Source organism: Elaeis guineensis, chromosome 16, assembly GCF_000442705.2.
Source record: "Elaeis guineensis isolate ETL-2024a chromosome 16, EG11, whole genome shotgun sequence".
Taxonomy (NCBI): domain Eukaryota; kingdom Viridiplantae; phylum Streptophyta; class Magnoliopsida; order Arecales; family Arecaceae; genus Elaeis; species Elaeis guineensis.
This window is the reverse complement of record NC_026008.2, coordinates 34452441-34478024: the sequence shown is the minus strand read 5'-3', so window position 1 is coordinate 34478024 and position 25584 is coordinate 34452441. Positions and strand designations below refer to the sequence as shown.

Below are 25584 nucleotides of genomic sequence, written 5' to 3'. Positions count from 1 at the left end.
GAGTTCGAGCCTTTCTTCTGGATTTATTGAAGGCTTTGGCAGGATTCCTCAATGCCTTCGAACGTGAGGTTAGCTCAAAAGACTGGTCCCCCAGGTCACGAATCAAAAGACAAGCACAAGCAACGCCAATGGTGACAGAAGGAGGGGGGAAGGTACGCATTCCAAACTTCCCGTTCCTTCGTTCCAAGACTTCTTTTATTCTCTCCTTTTTCTTTGTATATATATACACCCTCCTCACCCTCATATCCTCTCATCCAAGTAGGCTTTTGATCTGAGTTCCTTCAATTCTTGTTGAGATCTATCTTTGTTTGGGCCTGATGGGCATCACCCCGAGCATATTGGCAAAACTTGGTAAATAACTTGTTCCAATGGTTATGAATTTTGAAATTTGAATAGACTGACAATTTTCTTTGCTGATGCTATTTTCTCTCATTTTTTATGGTTTCTGATGTTCTTTGCAGTTATGTGAGCTGTCTTAATTTTTGTACACTTTTTTTTTTTTTTTTTGGGTACAAACTTGTACACATTTTTCATTAAGACTAAGTAGTACACATAATGAGTAGTCATGTGACCTCATCGGCCCTTGAAAGATAATGATACTGTAGCATTCGGTTTGAGGTCTTAGCAACTTTGGTTAAAAATTATCATTTGTGATTGGCCAATTCGGGCTATGGCAATCACATGTTTCGATGGTTAATGGATGCATTCGTATTGTAGCTTTCACATGTACTACTGGATGTGACTTACGATATTAGAAATGATTCATGTAGTATAATATTTTTTTTGCGATAGTCTATATACTTGAAATTGCTATAATAGATCTGAAACTTGATCTAGAATCCTCTATAGTGTGTTATTTGCATCATAAAATGCTGTGTAATACTCAATCGCCGCTATCAAAAGATGGATAACCTTCAAATGACGTTCTCCTGATAATAGTCATCAAATGCTGCACAATATTCAATAGTACAATCAGTGTACCACAGAGGATCCGTGCTCCTCGAACTTTTTGTTGTGTGCATGTCCACCGTTAAATTTGTGATATCTCTTAAAACCTAGGATCCACTTTTTGTTGTTTTGTTTTTTGGACAGTAAAAACAAAATGGAAAGCAGGGCCGAAAATAATAGCCCAGACAAACAAAAGGACGTAAAGGAAAGACAAAAGAACAGCATTGCAAAACAATGAGACAGCAGGATTTATGAGCGTGGCCACATTGTGAGGTGGAGAAGTAGAATAAGCATTAGCATTGTGAATTGGAGAAATGAATAAAGAGTCGAACATAAAAGCTGACAAGGAACTCCACACCGGCCAACACGCCGCAGTATAAACGTAGGATCCACTTTAAAAGGGCTATAGTCACCTTCTTAATAATATAAGCTATTTTTCACCATCCTAGTAGTTGCGCATCAAAGATGGAGAGAAAATCTCAAATTACAACATAGCATAGAGCGAAGTCTATGTTGGTTGAGTTTGAAATTAGCAATGGCAGATGCAAGAGAGAAAATGTGGGGTCAATTGACCCCACAAAAGAAATTGGCCCATATATTCATATACTAAATTATTATTAGAAAAAGTCGTAGGAAAAGCTAAAATTGGCCCCGCAACATAAAGAAAAGTCAAAATTGACCCCACAAAAATATATAGAAAAGTAAACGTTGATCTTACTAATTTTATGAATTAACTCTATATCTCATATAAAATTTTGAAGAAATAAAAAATAAAAAAGACTACATCAAAAGAATAATTATGACCTATATTTTCTCTCTTTAACGACTCACATATCCTATTTTTCTTTTCTTCTCTTTTTCTCTCACATTACTTTAACATCTCTCCCCCTCTCTCTCTCCTTCTTTCTCTTTCTTTATTAATTATTTTTTTATTTATCTTTTAATACCCCATCCTAATCCCATCTATCCACCTTTTATATTTAAATCCTATATTAATTTATTTTTTATATCCTAAAAAGATCACATCAACTTATTTTTATTATAAAGGATATTTAAGGTATTGCATGTTATTATTGTTTATATATTTTATTATTTTTAAAAATAATATTTTATTATTATTATTCTCTTCTTCTTTTTTCATGGCTCCTTCATTTTTTTTATTATATTGATCTCATAAAGTAAAATTTCTAGATCTGCCACTGAAAAATAACATATTGAAAGAGCTTGGCGATAAGATTTAGTGATAGAGAACTGGTTAAAATTGTAAAAGCATGTTTAGAGAACTATGGGTGGTCATTGTAAAAGATAAATATCTGAGATTCGTTTGAAAGAATTTAGAATATATTTAGTTGGAGGGTTAAACTCTAGAATAGGAATAAGTATGAGTAACTCTTATTCGAACTATTCAGATAAAGAGAATTCCATTTTTCATTCTGATTTCTCGGGGAATGGGAAAGCCTCAATTCCCAAAAATCCTATCCACGTTCTTTCCTAGAATTTAAATACCGTTTTCGATTTTGATTCTAGTTACAAACCAAAAACGTTCAGAGATAAGGTCATTTCGATTGTAGTTTTAATTCATTCTAATTTTGATTCTAATTACGAATCAAACATGCCCTAAGAGGATTTAGATTAAAGAATTTCTAGGCGGAGGAAACAAAGAAGTCATAAAAATTGATTGTGTTGATAAAGAATATAAACCTTGATAACAATGAGATGGAGGATTTATTTTGATGAACTGAAATGGATATTGGAATGTCATGGATTAGGAATTCTTGCACAATGTCATAATGTAGATGGTCGTATGGGCTTGTTGAAGAGAGCTAAGAACTTAATTTAGTAAATGGAACTGCTAAAATCAACTTTTGCTTGATGCTCTAGTAAGCTGATATTTCTGATGCAATACAAAAGAGCTCTACTAAGAAACCTCTTTATTTGAACTAAATTAGTCATGTATTATGCTATTGTTTGTGTTATCTCGCCACTCTCAGATTCTATAGTTCTTTCATATCATGCAATTTCAATTTCAGTTAGACTATTTTATTCTTTCCGACAGGGGTACCTGGGGTTGAGTCATTAGCTCAAGATCAAGTCTATGATAAATATTTTAAGGACAAAGATATTACGGACTTTGAAAAATTTCACCTTGCATTTATTGATCTTTGCAAGTAAGCATTCCTTCATCCCTGCTGCCATCTGCTTCTAGTTAACCTCAATTGACTGAGACTTTATACCATCATTTTAATATAATCATTTTCTTTTAAACAATGTGCAGTGACATCAATACAGTCTTGCCTGGTAAGCATTATAAGGCACCTCCGCGCAAGGTTCTAGAGGTTAGCCTAGCTCTCTCTATTTTTATGATTAGTAACACATTCTAGTCACTTTAATACAAATTCCATATGCCTTTGTTATTCCACTCAATGCCAATCATAACTTGAAATGTTGTACTATTCCACCTACTTATGCTTAAAATTTTGCTAAGAAAATTTACAAACTAAATTTATTTTTGGTAATCAAGAATTCACAATTTTGAAACTTTATTTATCATGTGTGACTAACATATATTGTATAGTTCAAGCAATAATGTTGATGCTCAATTTCAAGCTGAAATTTGGAATCGTACACCACAAATTGAGATAGAAATGGGTGGTTACATTTTAGCAATATATTAAAGTTAACTTTATTGGCATGACAGTATGAAAAACACATGCATGCGCCATGCATTAATTGATAAGGCAAGATTAAACTTCCACTGTAAAGCATAGAATCTCATTAGACATTAGGATGTTAGCCTGAGGCTATATCTGGTTGATAGGAATTGGGAGGTGAGATCGAATTGGTATTAGATTTCCATCCAACCTGTTCCCAGGTGACTCATTTGGATATGGAAATGCTGATTCCCATGGAATATTGTATTACTAATTGGGAGGTGATAATGTTTAGTACTGATTAATATTATTAACTGTAGAAGACTATAATAGAATATTGATACATGGTTATAAGACTAATATTAATATTACTTTGTACATAATATTTCTATTATTATATATTTTAAGCAATATAATATAGAATAATATGTCATATTTTAAAGATATTATTAGTCGTGATATTATATATTTTGTTATTCAATTACATTGTTGCAACAATACCGTAGCTATAATTAGTATGATATATTTTTATATTTATTATAATATTACATCTATATAATTTATACAAGAACTATCGATAATATTATATAATAATATTATTATTTAAAATAAGTATATTGATATTATGATTTATAATAATGTTATTAAATAATATTGTGATGTTAAGGTTACTATTGATACATTACTAGTTATACTTTATATTGTATGATCCTAGGTTTTCTTCATTCCCCATTGGTTTACCTGGATTTGTCAAAAGACAAAAATTGGAACCAAGCGTTCCCAACGATTCTCAGGAATACACTTCTAAGGAATGGGAAAAACTTCCTGATTTCCATTCCTGACAACCAAACATGGCCTCTAAAAAGAGTCTAAATATGTTAGAAATTGTACATGTGGTGTGGTTACCAATGCGGTGAAGGAATTGCAGAAGGCTTAAGAGCCCAAGAAGCTGCTCTCACTGTGGGCAATCTCCAAAATTAGCTTGGGAAGCATCGAAAAGCAATTACACAACAAGTGAAAAAGGAGTTCCATGCAGCAGGAGCAGAGAAGGAAACTAGGACCTAATAATGTACAATATCTATTTTGCAATGGCAAAAGAAGTAGCTATTTGCAAGAGTAATGAGTAGTTTGTCGATCATCACTGATAATATTGTGTTAGTATATGACAAAATGAAAACATAATTCTATACAAGATGCCATCATTTGAATGGCATAAATTGGTTAGCCAAGCATTTCCCTTATGGATATAGACTTTAGCTAGAAAATTGAAGGAGGAAGCATCTTGTCTATATCTTTGCATTGTAAGGATTAGGCCTCAGAATTTTAGGTAGACTATATTCATCAATGAGCTTGACTCTAAAACGCCCCTCATGGATCCATGTACTGTCTGTTTGTAATAGAAATAGATGAGTATGATAGTTGCAACAAGTCATTTAGAGAAGTATAGGAAGACATTATGAGAGCCCATATATTTGAATGAAAGCAATGAGAGACCTTGGAATTTGGAAGTAGTAAGAATGCGAAACTGTCTATGATTAGGATTAAACACTCCACTGGTACAGGAGAAACAGAAGGATTGACAGATTTAAGCGTAAAAAGTAATGCACTAAAGCTTGTTGGCTGTGATTATTGTAACTTATGATGATTGCTATTCAGGTCATGTAATTACTGTCTATATGTGTTTTGTCCTTTGGTCTTCTTCTAAATGTTCTTTCTTCTTCTGACTTTACACAGAACATCTTCAAGACATGGAAAGATAGCGAAGAGAGCAAACGTAAGGAAGTTTTGATGGACAACTTCAAGAAAGAAGTTGAGGAACACAAGCCAAATGAGAGAGCTATGATAGTCACTGGGTTGGTGGCTCCTGCTGCTGCTACTTATCTTAAGAGGACAGGGGAGAATACCCCACAGCTGAAGAAGTTCCGGCTCCACCTCATCCCTAACTTTGTCTTTGTACCAACGACTACGTTTCTAGCATTAGTTGGAGTCAGAGTACTTCAGATCAAGGCGACCACCCGGTCTTAGACCATTCTTTCTACCTTCACCCTTATGATGCAAGTGTCACATGAAAATTCTCAGCAAGGCAACCCTTTTATGTATATTTTTTCAATCAATAATTGGAAATAAGCTTGTAGACAAGCATGGTTTCAAATCAAGAATGTACAAAGACATGCACAATATGTATAAATGTGCATTAGAATTGTGTCGAGAAATATTTGAGTTGATATTTGTCAATTGAGTGTTGGTGCAATCTGAACCAGCAATGCAAATGATTGAGGATTCGAAGTAGTCCACCTGTTGTGATCTGGTAGTCTGTGGTTTGAATCAAGATTCTTTATCCGATTGGAGAATATTCGATTTGAAATTTGAGCAACAGACTTCCTCCTCCCTACCATATGGACGAACCCAACAAATGAGTACGTCACCACAACACCATCACCGGCCAATGAACCAGATGCCCCTTCCAAACCCCGTATCCAGACCGCCAAGAAACCCCATGGCCTGGACATCTACTGTGACACAGACCTGGACCACTTGGTTGGAAGGCAAAAGTCCGTTCCACCGGGCTACTAAACTTGATTTCTTTTCGAAAAAGAAAAACCACCGCGGTAGCAATCCAGGTTCTTTCAATATGGTCTTTTTGTTATGATTTTAACTCTTTTCTTTCATTCTTTTTCATTTCTTTTTACTTTTTCTTGTGATGAAACATGCTTCTTGGGTTCCAAATGTTTGGGTTGGAACTCGATCAGCATGAGAATCCTTGTGCAGTTCAAGTCTGCTGTGTTTCTTGAAAAATAGAACCAGACTTTATCTCACTGCACCAGAAAAGTAGAACATTTGAAATACCGAACACCATCAATGATACAGAACTTATCCAAAGCCGACAGTAAATCCAGATAAGTCCTACATCTGAAACTCTCGACGAGACCAGTCCAACCACCTGCGATCTCAGTTGACACAGAATTATAATAAAAAGAAAAAAAAAACTCCTCCTATTGAATGAATTTTGAATGCTTTCCAAGGAGGGAAAAAAGAAAAAAGGATCGACGAAGCTAATAGAACTTCTGCTGAGTTTGAGTAGTTTTAGCAGTATCCTCAAGGTATATATTGCTGCATTTGCACTATCCTTGATGAACATAGTGCCATGGTAGTGTACTTCACTCAAGATTCTGTGGGTCCAAAATTACTCAAATCCATTAGCAGCTGTCCTAATGAACTGGGTTTTTTATTTTTTCCTCTTACCATCCAGATGGCTTGCCTGGTAAGGTAGTGATGGCTCTCATGTTTAAGCTAATGGAAAAACTAAAGATACCGAACTCAAAGGATTTGAACATGCTCAAATGGCAATAAGTGCTCCAATTTAAGAAGCATCTAAGTGAAATACAGTTGGGATTGTGCAAGGATCCTATGGATAAATTTGAAAAAAAAGGAGCTAAAAGTGGAAGGAGAGAGTTGGAGGAACATCAGAGTCCTCTGGCTGCAATCAGAGGCCCTAACACAATTTTCCCTTTTAATGATGGCCTCCAGATTCTCGAGTAATCAGCTTAGGTCAAGAGTTGAAGGGTACTAATTACTGATATTGATGGGACTAAAACTTGGTTTGTGACATTCTTCACCAATGATCTTCATACTCATGTCTTCAAGAGAGGGGGATAATTATTCCCAAAGATGATGACAGATTAGACCTACTCTTGGATGGACAGGGACATCATAGTTGATGAAACAGAAGAAAGCCATCACAAAGTCTGAACCTGATAAATCTCCTAGCTTTGGGAGGTCCATTACATCTGATGTGAAGCTATCCAGCATACACAACATTGATTTTTTTTTTCCCCCCATTCAAAGGTGCAAAAATATTAGCCAACCTGACTTGTTTTGTCCTGTAATATGAGACATACCAAAATATATGGCTGCAAGTGCTAGTTTATAGGATATATAGCTTAAAATTTTCGAACTTATCAGGATCACAATGCTCTTGTCAAAGGGTTAACTGTAGAAGGTAATAAATCTAAAAGATCAAGGACTCATCTAGCAAAAGGTCTTTTAAAGTTCAGGGTAAGTTGGATATTAACAGAGCTTATAATACAATCTTGGTGATATCCATTTTACCTGTCAGGAATGAGTTCTAGAATTGATAAATGAGAATTTGAATCACCAGTTCATTTAGCCCATTCAAGTTTTCATGAATAGCATTGTAGTTCTTATTTTTAACTTCATGCGTACATACTTTGATTTGGTGATCCTCTTTCATTGTTTCCTCTATGTATTATGTTGGAAGGCTACGCTCTACATGCTTGTAGGAGGAACTGCAGGTTGCCCCACCAATTGCAATGCTTGAAGAAGAGGTGCCAAATACTGGTTAATCCACCATATCTAATCATATTTTCCCAGATAATGATTTAGTAATTATTGTTTTATATTATATATACCAGGAAAATGATGAAGATAATATGGAGGTTACCCTTCAATATTCTCCTAATGATGTTAGTTTTATATCTTTTAACATTTTTACCACTAACCCTCAACTGACTCCTTAACCCATGCCCATCCACCATTGATTCCTTAGCAATCGAGTCCCAAGCGAGAAGAGAGCAAAGTGAGTGAGAAGAGATCAAATCTCGAGCCTCATTTGTTGTTAAAGGAAGTTATTTTTGTCCATCTGCAATTTTGGCTAACCTTATCTAGGATTCAATCAATGAAACTAGCAAGACAGATTTGTACAAACATAGAACTTTATGAGGAACTTTATATAAATATGAAAGAACAAGAATTAAAGTGCAAATATGGAGAAAAAAAATTAATGATTTGATATGGGACAAAAAATTTTCAAAAAAATAACACCTATAAACAGGCATCAATGATTATATTTTATTAGTCAACCATGTGGTTCCTCAAAGTCATCTTGAGGATGCATCACACTTGTACAAGGCTTATGATAGCAACAGCTATGCAGCAGCACAAGCTTTGGAGGTCTGAATTGGGCGCTCATGAATAAATGATGACATTTCTATCATCCATGATGATGGATCATGAAGGGATGCTCGGTCTCCAGAGCCCCAAACATGAAAGAGCTGACTCAAGTAAGAAAATGATCGATCATGTGTTGTATAACATCTGCACCCTCTGAATGCATAAAAGAATATTTGACCTGCAACCGAACACCCTTACAAATAAACCACTGAGAGACAGATGCGCAGAGAGAGAGAGAGAGAGAGAGAGAGACCTGAATGACACTGTGTGCAGCAAACCTTTGTCTGCTGCTGTGGAAGCTAACATCCACTCTTTCCCATGATATACGGGTGAGGCCTATTACCATCTTTTCTGCAAAAGATGATCCAAATGAGGGTATGTCAATCAAATACAGTTTCATGGTGTGCTGAATTTATCTGCAAGCTGCATTGATAATGGCTGAAAGTTCTCCAGAGAACACAATCCAGATGGGACATAAACATACAATCAAACAACTATACTGATCATTTATTAGTTAACAATGGAAAATTTTAAGAAAACCTCCACAAAATTTCAGTGGCTGTTGCAAAACACATCCAAAACAGACAAAACTATAGTGAAGAAGAGGAGACAATAAATATTAAAACATGAAAGCATAGGTCAAATGTCAGGGTTCTCTTACACATTTTTTTTTTCTTTATTTCGGTCACTTCTTCATGCAAAATCAAAGCTGGTTGAATAAATGTGTTAGAGAATCATGAGCCAGCCACTCACATTTTTGAGGTTTAGAGCCTCCCCCCAGGAGGCAACCGCAATTCATATGGTCAATAGCATTAGAGAATTCCAAGTTTTATAACTGTGGTGCCATTATTAATGGACTTAATCAGATTAAATATTTGAGCAACAGCTTTTTTTTAAAATCAAATGTTCTTAACATTAACTGAAGAGGCAATGTACGGACAAAAAATATAAAATTATCATGGGACTTCTTTAGAGATAAGGATTTTTTAATTTTGTGAAACAAAACCACAACATAAGCAATAATTCCATGACATAATTTTGTTCATAGTACATATATTTGTGGATATAGTGATCACTTCACTGTGAGTATATAGTTCTACCTATTATAAAATATTACTAATTCTCAATATGAATGCTGACATCCCAAAACCTATATATATATATACACACCTCCGCCAATGCCCTAAGTGTTGAATAGTACTGAAATAGGCAATGTCGCTTAGAGACTAATCTATAAGACCTTTTCTGTCGGACTTTTGGATTTTAGTAATGTCCTGATTTGAAAAGAATATAATAGGATTCTAATATTCAAGAAACAGCATAGCATTCAAAGCTGAAATTTTGACCTGGAGCTAAAAATCTGAAGTTTGAACTAAAACTGGGAAACAAACTTTTGATCCTTAAGGAATTTGATTTTTCTTTTCAGCATTTTTGTTGAACTCAAATGGGGGATACTTATGTACATCTAATATCTTAAGTAATTAGGCATTTACTTAAATTATATTCAAAGAAATAAGTGCTGATTCTGAGCATTCTGTTGGAATTTAACCTGATGAGTCACCACCAAGTTGACCATCCCAACTCAACCACCTATCTTGCTTGACTAACCTACCTAAGCAACCAGCCTTAAGTAGGTGGGTCATCCAGTGGGCACCACCACCTTAGCCAAGAAAACTTGCCTATAAATAGAGACGGGGGACCAGCTAAGGAGGAAAGGAAGAGAGTGAGGAGGAGGAGGAGAAGAGGAACTTGGATAGGCTTTTGTGGATTTCACTAATTTTAAATGGTAAGTGACTTCTGCATGCATCTTGAGTCAAAGTATTATTTATTTGAATTTTGAAATCAATCTCAAGATTTTGTATTCTAATATTCTAGTTCATGTAATCTTTTCTAGAGACTATGGATTTCCTTCTGATTCTCCCATGCCTTTAGAAATTAAAGTTCCAATATTTGTTTTCTAATTTTAAATCTCTTAGCCACTTCCATGTTTGTATGTGTTTTGAAATTCAGAATCCTAGCATCATTTCGAAAATTGGTGGACTAATTTGTCAGTAATCCTTCCATGTGATTTGGAATAAAATTCAATTTGTTTCTTTGAAGCTTGTGATCAACATCGAGATTGTCATTTTGAAGTTGTAAGCATAATTATTGTTTTCAAAGCCTGCACTCTTTGACATTTCAATTCTTCAATTGAATTGATTCTCAAAGTTGTCTTGAAGCTTACCTATTCTTACTTGGAAATGTGGAATTAAGTTAGCTTTTAAATTATTCATTTTCATCTGTAACAATGCACTTAAATGTGCTTTGAAATAGCAATTTTCAAACTAATATATCTCCTTTGATTTGAAATCATATATTTTTTGGGCATTTTAAATACTAGTTTTGGTACAAAATGTCTATTCTCTTTGGAGCTTTTATTAATTGAAAAGTGGACCTTACCTAGGAGTTATATGAGTGACCGCACTCAAGTTTCAATGGGGAACCTCTTTCTGGGTGGCATTTATGGCCTTATCTGGATTGCCAATGAGGATCTAAATGGAACCTTAACAAGGTGGCATATCAGTAGCTTCACTTGAATTATTGATGGGGAACTACTGGTTATATGGTATATATGGACCCTTAGCCAAATGATATCAGTGGACTTTGAGGAAACAAGTGGCCTTATTTGCACTAGTAGCGAAACTAATAAGAGGCCTCATCCGAATGATCGGTGAGGACATGAGTGGCCTCCCATTTGCAAGCATGGACACTACTGCCATCAAGGGTATAAGCAAAACTTCATAAGATAATGTGAAACTATATAAAATATCAGAATTTGATGTGAAAAGTGTTGGGACCACATTATCATTTTCTGCCTTATAGTGGATTTTTTTTCTAGGATTTTCATTATCGAAGTGACTTAGTGAAGCATTCCTGAATTTTCAAAGAAAATGACTTGTGCCTAATGTGATTATTTAAAACTATTCTTAAAAAATCATGTGTTTTGATTCCTTCTGTCAAAATTTTGGTTTTGTTTTAATGAACAAACTTTGATTTTTCAATGATACTTTGAATTATATGTTATGATCTAAGTCATGTGTTTCACAGTGAAAACATAAATTCTTGACCACGGTAGAGGTTTACTGGCTGAGCTATATAGCCCACTTATTTTACAATCTTTTCAAAGTCAGTGGCAAGATATATAGTGGAACCATTTCAAAGAAAGAATGAAGGGAGTTGTTTTTCGATCAAGTGATTATTGAAGCGACAGCAAAAAAAATAGTTTGCTATCATTGGAGATATAGCATTATGTATAAGTAGTTATGTTTAAGTTTGTAAGCAAACTGTAATTTAAGCGCTATGATTTATAATATGTTTTGGTTAATATACTATTCCATCATATGGCTTATTTTGAGGATGTTAAAAAATTCAATGATATGTGGATCGATTATGATGGTCATAATAGACCTCCTGCACCCAGACAAACATAATTGGGAGTGTGTAATATTGAAATATAAATCTTCTATCGATGCACTAGGAGCTAAATAACACTAAAATAAATGTATCTTAGAGATTAACCCATAAGACTTTTCTATTAAGACTTTTCCCGTCGAATTCTTGAATTTTAGCAATATCCTGGCATAATAGAATTTATAGGATCTTAACACTGAAGAAATAACTTTGCATTTTTAAGTTGAAATTTTGACCCAATGCTAAAATTTTGAAGTTTGAACTAAAATTGAGAAACCAACTTTTGATCCTAAAGGAATTTGAGTTTTCAAGCATCACATGCTTGACCATCCCACCTCCAGTGCCTCTCTTGCTTTTACTTAAGGACCAACCTACTTAGGAAACTGACCTAAGTGAGTCACCTAGTGGGCCCTACCTAAGCCGACATACTTTTCCTAGAAAAAGAGGCAAAGGAGACCAGTTAAGGGAGGTGAGGAAAGATAGTGAGGAGAGGAGGAGGAGACGAAGGAAAACTTGAATAGGCTTTTGTAGGTTACATTGGTAAAATGGTAAGTGAATTCTTGCATCTTGAGTTTAAATATTATTAATTTTGATTTGAAATACATCTCAAGATTTCATGTCCTGAAACTTAAGTCACGGTCTTTTCCAAAAACTATAGATTTCCCTGTGACCTTTCCATGCCTTCAGATTTTGTAGTTTTAGGATTTCTGATTTTCAATCTCTTAGTTGCTTCCATCTTTCCATGTCTTTAGAATTCAGAATCATAGTACATTTCAAAAATTGATGGATCATGTAACTTGGAACCAAATTCTATTTGTTTCTTTGAAAGTTATCGTGAATATCAAGATGGTGTCATCTGAAGTTCTAAACATTACTATTGTTTCCAAATCCTACAATCTTTGAAATTTTGACTCTTCTACTGAATTCAATCTCAAAATTGTATTGAAACCTACATATTCTTACCTGGAATTGAATTATTTTTAACTATTCATTTTATTTGAAAAATCTGGACTTCTTTGCATTTTGAAATCATTATTTTGACTAGCATCTCTCCTTTGATTTGACATCATGTATTTATTTAATTCTTCTAAATGCCAGTTCTTAAAAAATGTATCTGTTCTCCTAGGAGCTTTTATTAATTGTTCATCAAGGAATTTGTGAATTTTGTTAAAGTATGAAACACTAACATAATTTTAAATTGAAACATGGATCCTTAGCCAGGAGGCCCCACTCAAGTTCTCGAAAGGAACCTTTGTCTAGATGGTATTTTTGGCCTCATCTGCATCACCAATGAGGATCTAAATAGACCATAATATATGAGTGGCCTCACTCGAATTATTGGTGGGGAACAACGGCTATGTGATATAAGTGGATCCCTGACCAAATGGTATTAGCAGACCCCACAGGTATGAGTGACCCCATTTACCAGATATGAGAATAAAACAGTGGCCTCATCTGGATTATCAACAAGGATATAAGTGGCTTCGCTTTTGTTTGCAATGAGGATATGGGTGGCCTCAAGGGTATAAGTGAAACTTTATAAGAAAATATGAAACTATATACAATATCATAATTTGATGGAAAATTAGTTTTGATGATGTCATTGTTCTTCCTTATAGTGGATTTTAATTTTTGAGATTTTCATTATTGCAAAATTCAATGAGGTTTTGTTTAAATTTTCAGAAAATATGATTTGTGACCTAATGTGAATTATTTAAAACTCTTCATGGAAATTCATCTATTTTGATCTTTTTACATTAATTCTTTTTCATATAAAAACTTTTAGTTTAATGAACCATTCTTGGATTTGCCAATGATACATTGAATTATGTGTTATGATCTAAGAGTAACGTGTTTTTTAATGAAAATTTAAATACTTCATCATTTGATCATGGTAGAGGTTTACTTGTTGAGCAATATGACTCACTCCACTTATTTTACAATCTTTTCAAAGTTAGTGGCAAGATATATAGTGTATCCATTTCAAAAAAAAAGAAAAAAGGAAGACCAAATCTTCTGGAATTGTTTTTGGATTGAGTGACTAATGAAATGACAAAAAAATATAGTTTTGCATGATTGTTGATATCATTGGAGGTATAAAATTGTGTATAGGCAGATATGTTGAAGTTTGTAAGGGGACTTCTATTTAAGCGCTATGGTTTAAAATATATTTTGATTATACATAATCCCATCATATGATAATTTTCGAATATCTATATCTAATCAAATCATACATACCCAAGAGACTCTGGTTTTTGCTGTATTTGTTAGACACGTAATTGATCGATGTTGCCTAAGTTTGGTTCTAAATAAAGCCCAAGCGGTAACTTAGTGCAGCAACTTAGTATGTTAGGTTCATTTTAGGAGCGCAAAAAAAAAAAAGCAGGAATGATCATATGCCTATTTGCATCCACCCATGTTTTTCTTGAGAAATTATGACAAGATGAGACTGAAATCTTAGTAGGTGCAAAATGGGATGTGAAATGGAAATGAGCATTATTCATATTTCATATGTACATATACAGATGTAAGATAAAAGTCTAAGGAAAAGAGATGAAAATAGTTGTGCTCCATGCATAAACTAATGTTTCTAAGCCTGTGCTCAAAGATACTGTTCAGATAGTGTCAGATGAATTAGATTCAGATGGTCAAGTAAATAGGATTGAAAGTAGGTAATGCTGCCATAAGCTCTAATTACCTGACGTGTTAGCATGTATACATAGAGATAGATGCTATGCAGATCCTGCATTTGGATTTTACTTCGTATCGGAGATCCACATATAAATTACAATGAAATATTATCGATGTCCATATTCTAATCCAATTTGGATATTTGCAAAAGTGCATGACTCGATCAACTACTAAAACCAACATAATACAGGCCAGATATATTCAGGTTAATTTGCATCCTAACATATATTGAGGACTTGAGAGGGCTAGTGCAGCTGACTTAAAGCCCATAAGGCTATCTAGAGTCCTAGACGATGACCTAATGTTTATTGTTTGTCAATAACCAAGCAGTTCTTGGGAACAAGTTGGGCCTTTTGGTGAATCTTTTAAGTGGTCCAGCTGGATGTTGTTCTTTGTCTATTTATCTAATGTCAATGGCTGCTAGATGAAAACATATTGTGAAATTCGAAAAAAGCACACGAGAAACAAGGGACAAGCCCTTGCTTTCTCTCCTTTCTTTGCTTGTCTTTCATTAAATCTACCCTTTCCTCTTTCCTTATTTTTTCTTATTGTAATGACATATTAAACATGTCATAGAGGTGATAACTTTCATGATAAATATCAACAAAAAACACATCCTGACCCTCCATTTAAACCCCAGATTTATCTAACCCAATTCTCATTTCCATGTAAAAATCCTATTAAAGCCCTAAAACCTCCAAATTATCCACCTATCATCAATCTGGACCCTCCATTTACCATCCAAAACAATTCTCTTAACCTACAGTTTTCATAAAGTTGGGAGCCTCAACCTTATTTTTCATTTAGCCTCATTATCTCTTTTTGCTAACTTCCACTTCAGAAGAACTAGCATATATCCAGTTATGGAACACATGGAAGAAAAGTTTAACAAATGGATGGCCATTTTGGGGGACCGTTATGGTATTTATATTAATCAGCTAAATTTGCAGCGTCATGCAAAATAGCCACATTGATGAGTCCTATTTTCCAGAGTTTGAAGAATATCAGTCCTGCACTTTATGCAACAAGGCCTGTACAGAACCCAATATTAATTCTACTGGTGTTCTAATGAAGAGGTTAAAATTGAACACATCAGAATGAGAATGAACAGGATGACTAATTTAATTAAAAAAATGAATAACACTATTACCCAAAATTTTCAACTAAAAGTTTATTTTAAAAAAAAAAAAGATACTTACCCTCTAACTCATCAGAGTCACTGTTTATGACTGAATCTTCTTCACATTGATCAAAATTGGTTCCTTTTGAAAGTTCTTCATATACAATATGTGGGTATTTCTCATTCAAAGAATCCTCCCACTGCATAACAAAATATGACAGATCAATATGATGGAATTCAAAGACAATCTCCATTACTCTACCACCAAGCTACAAATCACTATATCAACTAGAATACAAAGACAGCAAAGTTGTTAACAGAATAACGATCATAATGGCTACCGTTGGCAGTTCAGAATTACGTCTGATAGATGATGTTCTCCAGCCCACAATATCTTAATTTCATTTAGTCATGAAAACAATAAGCAACTGTCACACCATTAGTTGGACAGGTTGCAAAATTTAGAGTTGACAGAGCCCAAAAAAACTATCAAGAGGATACGATCATAGCCCACATTTGCATAGGCCACTCGACGTTTAAATGCTCGCAAAGCAGACCTACATAAGCATATATTATATCAAATTCATTCTATATATACAATCCAAACATTAAAACCAAAGCTCGAGTATTCATGCATGCAGAACAATTATTGTTTAAGGTAAAACATACATGAAGTAAAGATCACCACAATCATCCACCATACGCAGCAAAAGGGGAGGTTGTCCTTCATCATTATCTGTAAGGAAAAGATGCCTACCAGTTCTCCCAAATATCCAGTGAATAACACAAGAAGCAACTTTTTCGATGGCAGTAACGCCAAAAAGAAATGGAACCTGCTAATTATTAAAAGAACAATCATGGGATGCCATGTTAAAAGTGGTGAGTATTAGATAAAATATTAGATAGAAGTAATACAAAATCCTTATATTCACAGAAACAGATGAAGAAAGTAGCAACTATTAGAAAGTTAAAAAGCATAAAAGTTGTCATGGATGTGTAATACTTATGGCCCATCATCAGTTCCATAACTATAGCAACTCAAAGAAAGGATATGAAATGCAACTATGATATTTAAGTATTAAATTGTACATGCATGCTCTGAACACATCAAAGAAGTAAACTGGAAGAAGCCTAGGAGATGATGGGGAATCAGATGAGATGGTATAGTTGCATGCAATGAAGACTATTATGGAACCTGATAATGAGGGACTATTTAGACCCAATTATAAAAAAATGGTTCATGATAAATGGAATGGAAGATCACAAATACCTGAATAAAAGATTGTGAAGATGATTTAACACAGCTTGATTTGACAATAGCCTTCGACGGATACCAAATATAGATTCAATATACCAGCAGGTCATATGTCCGGCCCCCAAGGTGCCTCATGTCAAGAAGGTCCTGGGAATTATTATGTCCAAAGATTTGAATTCAATTCACACAATCTTTTACTTTTAATGAGATGTTAAATATTTAAATATTGAAAGTGTTTTCCATCTGTTTTAAATGACAAAAAAGGCTGGTGAGCATGTTTGGGAAGTCCCATCAGCCTTTTTTAGTCAGTCAGCACAGGTTGTGAGTTGACATCATTGACATGAAAGTTGCCCCCAGGGTCAATAGACACTATTTACCACCAACAGTCCATGGTTGTCCAAAGCTCCCCTACCTAATCTTGAAGACATACTTATGCTTCGAAACAAGGCTCAGCCTACCTAATATGGAGGGATGCCATTGCCAAGGGTCCTCCATAATAAATAACAGTCCAACCCAATCCCTGATCCAAGGAACCACCAATTCACACCTCACTTGTAAGCCTCTAAGTTTCACTCTATTTTTCTATTCCACTCAGATTTGATGCTTTGAAAAGCATCCAAGGTTCTAGGAGGTTAAATCCCATGAATTTGCATATAAAGTGACATCGTAGAGGGCTAAAAGCTATAGTTTGTGATTTCATCAATCTATCTCTCCTACCCTAACACTACTCTCTCTCTCTCTCTCTCTCTCTCTCTCTCTCTCTCTCTCTCTCTATCATGTCCTTCTTTAAATGATTCCTATTAGTTTGCTAATACATTAATCATATCAGTACATGCATGCATGATCCCCTTAGGAGGCACACGTTACTCATCTCTCTCCTACCTAGTTTTACTTTTAAGGTCTAATAATTGTGCAGTGGTGAAAGTCTTTTAGTCAGCTTTACCCTCTCTCCTATCCTCTCCCAGGTCATTATCAGGCCTTTTTACTTCATGCATTATTCATTTTACATCATGATACTACACTTGCAACTTCTCCTACAACAAGTCCTATGCTTGCCTTGCAAGAACAAAGTCACTAGGCATAGCCAGCTATATCCCAGTGCAACCCACACAATCCACGTCTCCCACTATTTAATGACATCAACTCTGAAGGGTTCCTGTTGGTCCCGCAATAGGCGACAATCATGATTAACCTGATTTGAACCTCCTTTAAAATTAAGGTTGAGGAGGATATCATACTAAGAGCAGATCCATGTCAAATTGAGGCATGGCAAACTCAGCCTGACAGTTAGCAAGAAGAGAAATTGGTTATTGAGGATTTGCCATGTCTTGTGTGGATAATTGCTTTATCAACCGCTTGAGTTTTTAATATATCCATAGAATGGCTAATAAATTCAGTCCAATTGAGTTGGTGGAATTTTACATATTAGTTTTATCCTTTATAAAGTGAAAAACAATCTAATAATCCTCATGGCATTTCCAATTCCTTGAGAACTGGTTGACTATCCAATATGGAGTTTAGATACTACTAACTCCCCTATATTGCATTCATTTTGAAATGAAATGCTTTTGATAAATGATGTGTCCCCAGAAACTGTAGTTAACCAACTGTTAATTAGTTTCCTAAATTTTAGCAAACATTTGTCAATGATAAGAACCAACATATACCTAGTTCCTAGAGTCTGTGATGGGGTAGTAGCATATTAGCATGTTACCTAGGTTACATGTAATATGTTGTCTTCCATTAGCATAATGCACGGTCATTTCACAATTTGCTTTTAATTCTCTCCCAAGGTTTGTCTATGCTATAGGAATGAAGAAATCATGCTCCTAACCTCCATCAAAATTCACTTCTCACATGAGTTTCCCATTAATATCTTTTCTGAAGTATCCTTTTCCTATCATAGGGATTAAGGGGGTGGTCTAACCTGATCAGCCTAAAGAGCTGGCCCAAAATATCAGATCTTGGCTTATAAACTATGCCAGTGGGCTAGGCTCCAATGAGTATAATTTTATTAATATAATAAATTATCTAAATGGTAGTAGACAAAAAATGAAAGGAAAGCAAATTTATCTATATCACCAAGTTAAAAACAAGCATTCCATTAGGTCATATATTGTTCAAAACTCAAAAGTCAATGATGAAGAAATGTATAAACAATTGTTTCTAATGCTATGTTGAATCGAATGCATTAAGGTTATGGACAGGTGAACCATCCTGCATCGTCCTGTTTGGAGAGTACTGAACCATACCGATGGCCGATCAGGATAGTTTCAGCATTTAGAACGAGACACCAATGAGGATAGGGGGAGGAAGAAGGAAAGAGAGGAAGAGAGAGAGAGAGAGAGAGAGAGAGAAAGAGGAGGGAAGGAGAGAGAAAGATCGGGGAGCTACCGAAGGGCCATCGGAGCTCCCTCCTACTAGAGAGGAAGAGAGAGAGAGAGAGACGGAGAGGGAGAGGGTAGGAGGCAGGCAGTGGCTATCAGAGGACCACGGAGGCCCTTGAATGACCAAAGGAGCAGCTCCACCTTCCACCGAATTGAAATAGGGGTGACTCGTCCATGTTGCTGACTTTACTATGAATCCGCAAAATTAAAAAGATCAAAACAAGGATGTGTCGCCTCTGTTTTAATCCGGAGGAGGGAGATGCTCCTCATCCAGGAGCCTACGCGGCCCTCCAGCGGCCACCACCAGCCTCCCTACCCTCTCCCTCTCCTTCCCTCCCCCCCTCTCTCTTCCTCTCTCCGATTCTCCCTCTCTCCTGCTCCTTTGGTCATCCAGGGGCCCCCATGGCCCTTTCGGCTGCCATCACCGACCTCCCTGTCCTTCCCTCCCCCCTCTCTCTTCCTCTCTCCGGCTTCGATTCTCCCTCTCCCCCACTCTCTCTACTGTATCAATTCGGACCTGACATGGAATGGCACAAAGGCATTACCAAACTGTGCTGCCGGTTGATGGGTACAGGCCCCGATACCAACATAGCCAACCTTGATCAAGATGGACATAATTGTTATAAACACAAGATGAGAGAGTAATTAAAAAAAGGTCTAGATTCTAGAACCTTTACAAAGCATAGTGTTTAATTCTTAAGTTTCGGCTAGACCAAAGGGAAGAGAAAACCATTAAAACTCTAAAGCAACACAAAGGAGAAAGAATAAAAGAATCCTGCATTGCTTTAACATAAAAGAATTCTACATTGCTTTAACATCCAAACTAACTTGAGATAAAGATGGGAAGGCTAAGGGATTAGACAAGAGAAAACAAAGCACAAATAGCCCAAAAACCTAAACTAGCATCTTATGAATGGAAAGCAGCTTCAATAGTGAAAGATGAAACGATTTGAAGGATCCAGGAACTCCTTTAATGTTTAAAATGGATCTAGGCCAGTTTGAGTTAAATCTGGTTATAAAGGGTAACAAAATAATGATCCAAATCCCCAAAATAAACATCTAACAGCTAGAAAACAGCTATATAAGGTCCAGATAAACCTAAAGAACACCCTTATCCCTTATATCGCGTTGATGAAAGTATGATCAGGGCAGCAGTTTCCATCCACTACCGATTGCTAGAAATGGAAAGGGCCAAAAAAAAGAAAATCAAGGTTATTGACAAATTTGGCAAATTTATTCTTCATGCTTAAAAAAAAAAATAAAAAGATTAAATATCCAGCATTTGACCACTTTTTGGGTGGTTGTAGATGATCAAGTTCACAAATTCTAACATTTAGCAAAATAAGACAGCATGTTATTTCATTGGGGTTGATATGGCAATCAACTCTGATGATGTAGAATATGCCTCAGTCTCTTATAACATGAACTATCAAGCTTAAAAGAAAATAGTGGAGCCCTGATACATAAATTTCCGAAACAAAGTGTTGGACAGGTTGTAATTACGAATTGCTCCACAATATGTTTAAATATTAGAGAACAAGTATTTAAAAGTGAAAAACTATGATGGATCCATCAAATAGAAGCAACTGCACATACAGATACATGTATAGGAGGCCATGCCTCTCTCTTTCTCTCTGGGAGTCTCTGAATATTATGCATATATATATATGCATTGATATACCATGTATAGGATGGCAACAAATATACAAATTTACCCCCCTTCCAGCAGTCATCAATGATTAAATATAAGGTTCTTAAATAACAGAAATTAGCGAATTGCTCAACATGTTAAAAAGATCCTTCATGTTAAAAAAAATCCTAATCAACTTACATGCTAATAACGAAAGGCTTAAAATCTCAAATATAACAGGTGAATGTGAACACATTTTATCTTTTTTTCAGCCATTATGGAGTCATATATATCTGACAAAAATTACATAAGCTAATTAGAATGAAGTATACCTGTCTGTTTCCCCTGGAACCAAGATGAGGTGTAGCAACAGTAATAAAATTTATTGCTTCCAGACCACATATGGTTCCTCTGACACAGATGTTACCTAAATGCTCCTGTGAAGGATTTCCTTCAGGATGTCTGTACAGCCTTCCAATTGCATATCTTGCAACCAATCCTCCCACAGAGTGTGCAATGAAAGAAATTTTTCTAATTTCTGGCTTTCTAATGATTACTCCAACAACCTGATTTAATTGATTATGTCAACAAAAGTGGACAACAATGAACATCAAACAAAAAATGTATCTGATTTAAAAATATACAAATTAAGCAAAATCAGTTATTGTTTTATCATTATCAGCTCCTGAAATGTGCTGTACAATTATCAAAAAGATGAACTGACCTCATCTGCTAATCTCTCGCCCATAACATCAACACCATCTAGTGTTAACCTATACATGTTACATTCACTACCTAGAAAGGAAACTACAAAAGTCAATGAGACATATAAGATGAAAAGCTTGGATCTACTCAATGGCAAGCAAAACTTAGAACTTACAATATTCTGCAGCAAAAGACTATTCACAGAGCAAATATTAAGAAAAACTACAAGTTACTTAACCTTATAAAAATCGAGAGAACAGAAAAAAGGAACTCAAATCCTAGGTTCATCAAGTGCTTTTAACAGAGTTTGTAACATTTTGCTGATAGAAGCTCATTGTACAGCATTTAAGTTCTCATAATACCATTCCTAAGCTTAAGGAGCAAATAGCAAAAAAGTTATAATGATGAAACATCAACTAATGAAGGGTAGTGATCTAATATATGCAATAAGTTATAGCACTTCTATATATGACATTCGTATAATACCTAGGTCTGAAATACATGGGGATATGCATCACCCAAGATTTGAATTCAGAACCTTTGGTTGCTAAGCATAGATCCGTGACCAAGGTCAGCAAAACTGGTATCAGGACCAGTACCGGTTGCCCCACAGTATGGTACAGCACCATCCCGTGCCGACTTACAGCGTACCGACAAAGGGGAGCCAAAGAGGGAGGGGGAGAGGGAAAAGGAAAGAAAGGAAGAGAGATAGAAGGGAAACAAGAGAGAGAGAAAGAGAGAGAGAGAGAGGCCGGGAGATCCAATCTCTATCATGGACCCAAAAGAATTTCAAAGGACTTAACAAAAGTCTCGCAGTTTTTCAGGGAAGAAACTAAATATTTGACCCTTAAAACTGATCTAAAACTCCAAAAACTCAACTTAAAATGTTAAAATAAATTGATTTTAAGTTAAATATGATTTAACTCTAGAGTGCAGTACTTCTGCAGAAATTTGTACCATTGCATTTGTTTCCCAATCTGGAAAGCATTATCAAAAAGACATGTCAAACCATAATTCAGCTCATTTTTCTTTAGAAAACTGAAATATAAATATAACATGTCACAGTTTAATAGACAAGTAACTTTTTGCTGTAAAGATGGTCATCTCATAGTCCTAATCATTATGAAAATGAAAAGGAGGCAACTTGCTTTTCAATGCATATCCAACAAATGTTTCAACTTTCAACTATTCAAGCTATTGGAAAACATAAAAAGCTCAATAACCATTGATGAAAAATGAAGCACATTCCATCATTTTGAGTCTCCAGTAGAAAACACATGAATCCCAATATGAAAATCCTTGAAAACGGTAGTTTAAATGGAGGCAATGCTTTGCCTATGCCAGTCCTATCACTTCCTCTAGCACTTCCAATTTGACTATGGTGGCACTAAAGAGTATTTATATCATCCACAACCATACCTAAGCCTTCTCTTAATGCATAACTAAGGCAACGCTTCATGTTGTCTACTTTCTAAATGGTGCTATTTATTCTTTCTTTTCGTTTTTTTTTTGAGAATATTAGTAGGGGCACCATCTAAAAGAATGACCTAGGTCAAATACCTGGCAAACAACACAGGTTGGGGGGATCAATGATACAACTGCACGTGCAGTTTTTTGATGGCAAGAACCAAAACACAAATAAATTCAATGCATCACTAAAGTATAGCCAGCATAACAAGATGGATTAATATTGAGATGAAAAATACAACCCATGGCTTTAACAAACGCAGAATTATCCAATTGACAGGACAAGGAAATAATAAAAGGAAAAATATTATTTTCTAAATGAAAATTGTTGACAATCAACTTACAATGTACCATCACTTTGTCCGGAAGCATTTTAACAAACTCACTAGCTCCATATTGCCAGTCAGCAGTACTGCACAAAAAAGGCCAAATTCAATAAAAATCAGCATCAAAGGATTTTTTTTAGAAAAAAGGGGCAGTAAAAAATGTCAAAAGGAAGGCCTCAAAAAATAATATGCAAAATAGCTTGCATGAGCAGCAGTCAGATGCATCATGCAATGCACACCATGTAAGTAATAAAGCATCTCAAATATCTTTCTCTATTTTCTTTATGGAAAAGATAAAAATGCCATTTTTCAACTTATAAATAGAAGAAATATTATTACAAAACATTGTCTCAAACTTGAACAATGAGCTTCAGCTGACAGGACATAATACCAAACATAGCAGGGATCGACTTGAAATGCAAAATAATGTCCAATTGCTTAATTTGTCTCATGTAACCATGAAATTAAAGACAAACCTTTTACGAACACTAATCGAGCTCATCCATGATGTCAACCAACCACTATCACAGCTCTAATTGCCACAAAGGACAGTGCATTGATCGACAAATTAGAATATATTCAAAATATAATACTAATAAAACAATTTGACACAATAGGTTACACCTCACAAACTAGGCACGCCTAGCATCATCTTCCTAACATAAAGTAGACGAAAGTTAATGCCGCGTTCACTAATTCGAGCACAGATATTAATCTCTAAAAATTTTCATTATAGAGGATTAGTAAAAGAATGTGTGCCCCACACTTCCATCCATTATCCTCCCAACAATAAAAATCTTAACAAGACTTATAGAAATTAAAGTTTTTTACTTTGCCAGCATGAAATATAAAATAATAGTGCAGAATCCAAAATATCATTCTACATATAATAACCTTTCTATCAGAAAATGAGAAATAAACCAAGCAATCAATAAGATCTTTTTCCAAGCAATTTAGACCCCTTTTTTCGGCCGAATCGAACCAAGAATCGAATCACGCAAAAAAAGGAAAAGTGTCAGGAAAAAAATCGCAAGAATGCTGACCTCCCGAGGATTCCATGGACCATCACGACGAGATGGTCGGGGGAGGAAGCGGGAGAGGCAGAGGAGCTCCAGACGTCCGTTCCGCCATTGACGGACTCCTTTGAGCAAACGCCTCCCCCGTCGTCTTCCATGCCTTACCTCTCGCTCAAATCGCATTCGGGTCCCGAGATCGCGAGGAAGGGCAAGGGAAAGAGGAGCAATTTGGCGTTCCGACGGCGGGGAAAGAGAGGAAATACACGGCGGAGAGAAAGGGGTACGGGGTGGGCTGGAAATAGGAGAAGCGAGGAATAGGCGTCGGCAGTGGGCCGTTAGGTGGGTGGTGGACACGGTATCCATTTTTCGGAGGATTCGCTTTTGCCGTTGAATACTTTTTACCATGGATTACTACGGGTATGGGTTGCATCTTTCTCGCGAAAGAATGACTCCCCTTCTTTCTCGACGTCAACCGTTAGATTGCGCACCACTCCGACATCTGTGGAAGATGGAGATTGTGCAAGGGGCGATCCAAAGCCTCCATCCTCTTCCTCTACTAAATAAAAGGATTATAAGCAGGAACCTAAGCCCTAAACCTAAACTAAGATTGGACCCTTTCAATTAAGATATTACCCGTTGGACTAGATCCACCAGCTTAGTGATAGACCAATCCAACCACAAAAGAACACGCACAAACATGGATGAAAAAGAAATCAAAAGCAATGTAAATATATCTTTGAGAAAGTCTTTGTACACTGTATGGATGCCGCCTAATTTTTTCTTTTGCCAATTTTCAGATGACGAAAATATTCTTTCCTTTATAAAATAAGAAGTAATAATATTATTACTTCCCGATGCCTTGTATGATTTTCTATAAATATACATAATGTTCTGAATTATATATAACTTTTTGTATATTTATAACATCCTAAATAATATATATGACTTTCTGATATCTTGTATGACT

General features: G+C 35.5%; 2 protein-coding genes across 2 annotated transcripts; one reads left to right on the top strand and one right to left on the bottom strand.

Moving 5' to 3' along the window:
• Window positions 1–261: 261 nt before the first annotated feature.
• Window positions 262–5891, top strand: LOC105059470 (uncharacterized). The gene is made up of 4 exons (XM_010942768.4): window positions 262–351; window positions 3005–3116; window positions 3224–3284; window positions 5334–5891. The coding sequence occupies exons 1-4, from the start codon at window positions 318–320 to the stop codon at window positions 5622–5624; spliced, it is 498 nt and encodes a 165-aa protein (XP_010941070.1). The 5' UTR covers window positions 262–317; the 3' UTR covers window positions 5625–5891.
• Window positions 5892–8314: 2423 nt separating this feature from the next.
• On the bottom strand, window positions 8315–24964 carry LOC105059468 (putative lipase C4A8.10). The gene is made up of 10 exons (XM_010942767.4): window positions 24645–24964; window positions 23620–23687; window positions 21828–21898; window positions 21436–21669; window positions 16501–16664; window positions 16333–16388; window positions 16173–16225; window positions 15911–16031; window positions 8824–8921; window positions 8315–8748 (listed from the first exon to the last, which is right to left on the bottom strand). Exons 1-10 carry the CDS (start codon window positions 24773–24775, stop codon window positions 8677–8679), a joined length of 1068 nt encoding a protein of 355 aa, XP_010941069.1. The 5' UTR covers window positions 24776–24964; the 3' UTR covers window positions 8315–8676.
• Between the last annotated feature and the right edge of the window lie 620 nt (window positions 24965–25584).

Coding starts and splice junctions, on each gene's coding strand:
- LOC105059468 (XM_010942767.4), bottom strand. CDS start 24,775: ATGGAAGACGACGGGGGAGGCGTTTGCTCAAAGGAGTCCGTCAATGGC. Junction 16,226..16,332: donor TGCAAATGTGGGCTATGATC/GTATCCTCTTGA, acceptor AATGAAATTAAG/ATATTGTGGGCTGGAGAACA. Junction 8,922..15,910: donor TGACTCTGATGAGTTAGAGG/GTAAGTATCTTT, acceptor CATCTTTTGCAG/AAAAGATGGTAATAGGCCTC.
- LOC105059470 (XM_010942768.4), top strand. CDS start 318: ATGGGCATCACCCCGAGCATATTGGCAAAACTTG. Junction 352..3,004: donor GAGCATATTGGCAAAACTTG/GTAAATAACTTG, acceptor TCTTTCCGACAG/GGGTACCTGGGGTTGAGTCA. Junction 3,285..5,333: donor CTCCGCGCAAGGTTCTAGAG/GTTAGCCTAGCT, acceptor GACTTTACACAG/AACATCTTCAAGACATGGAA.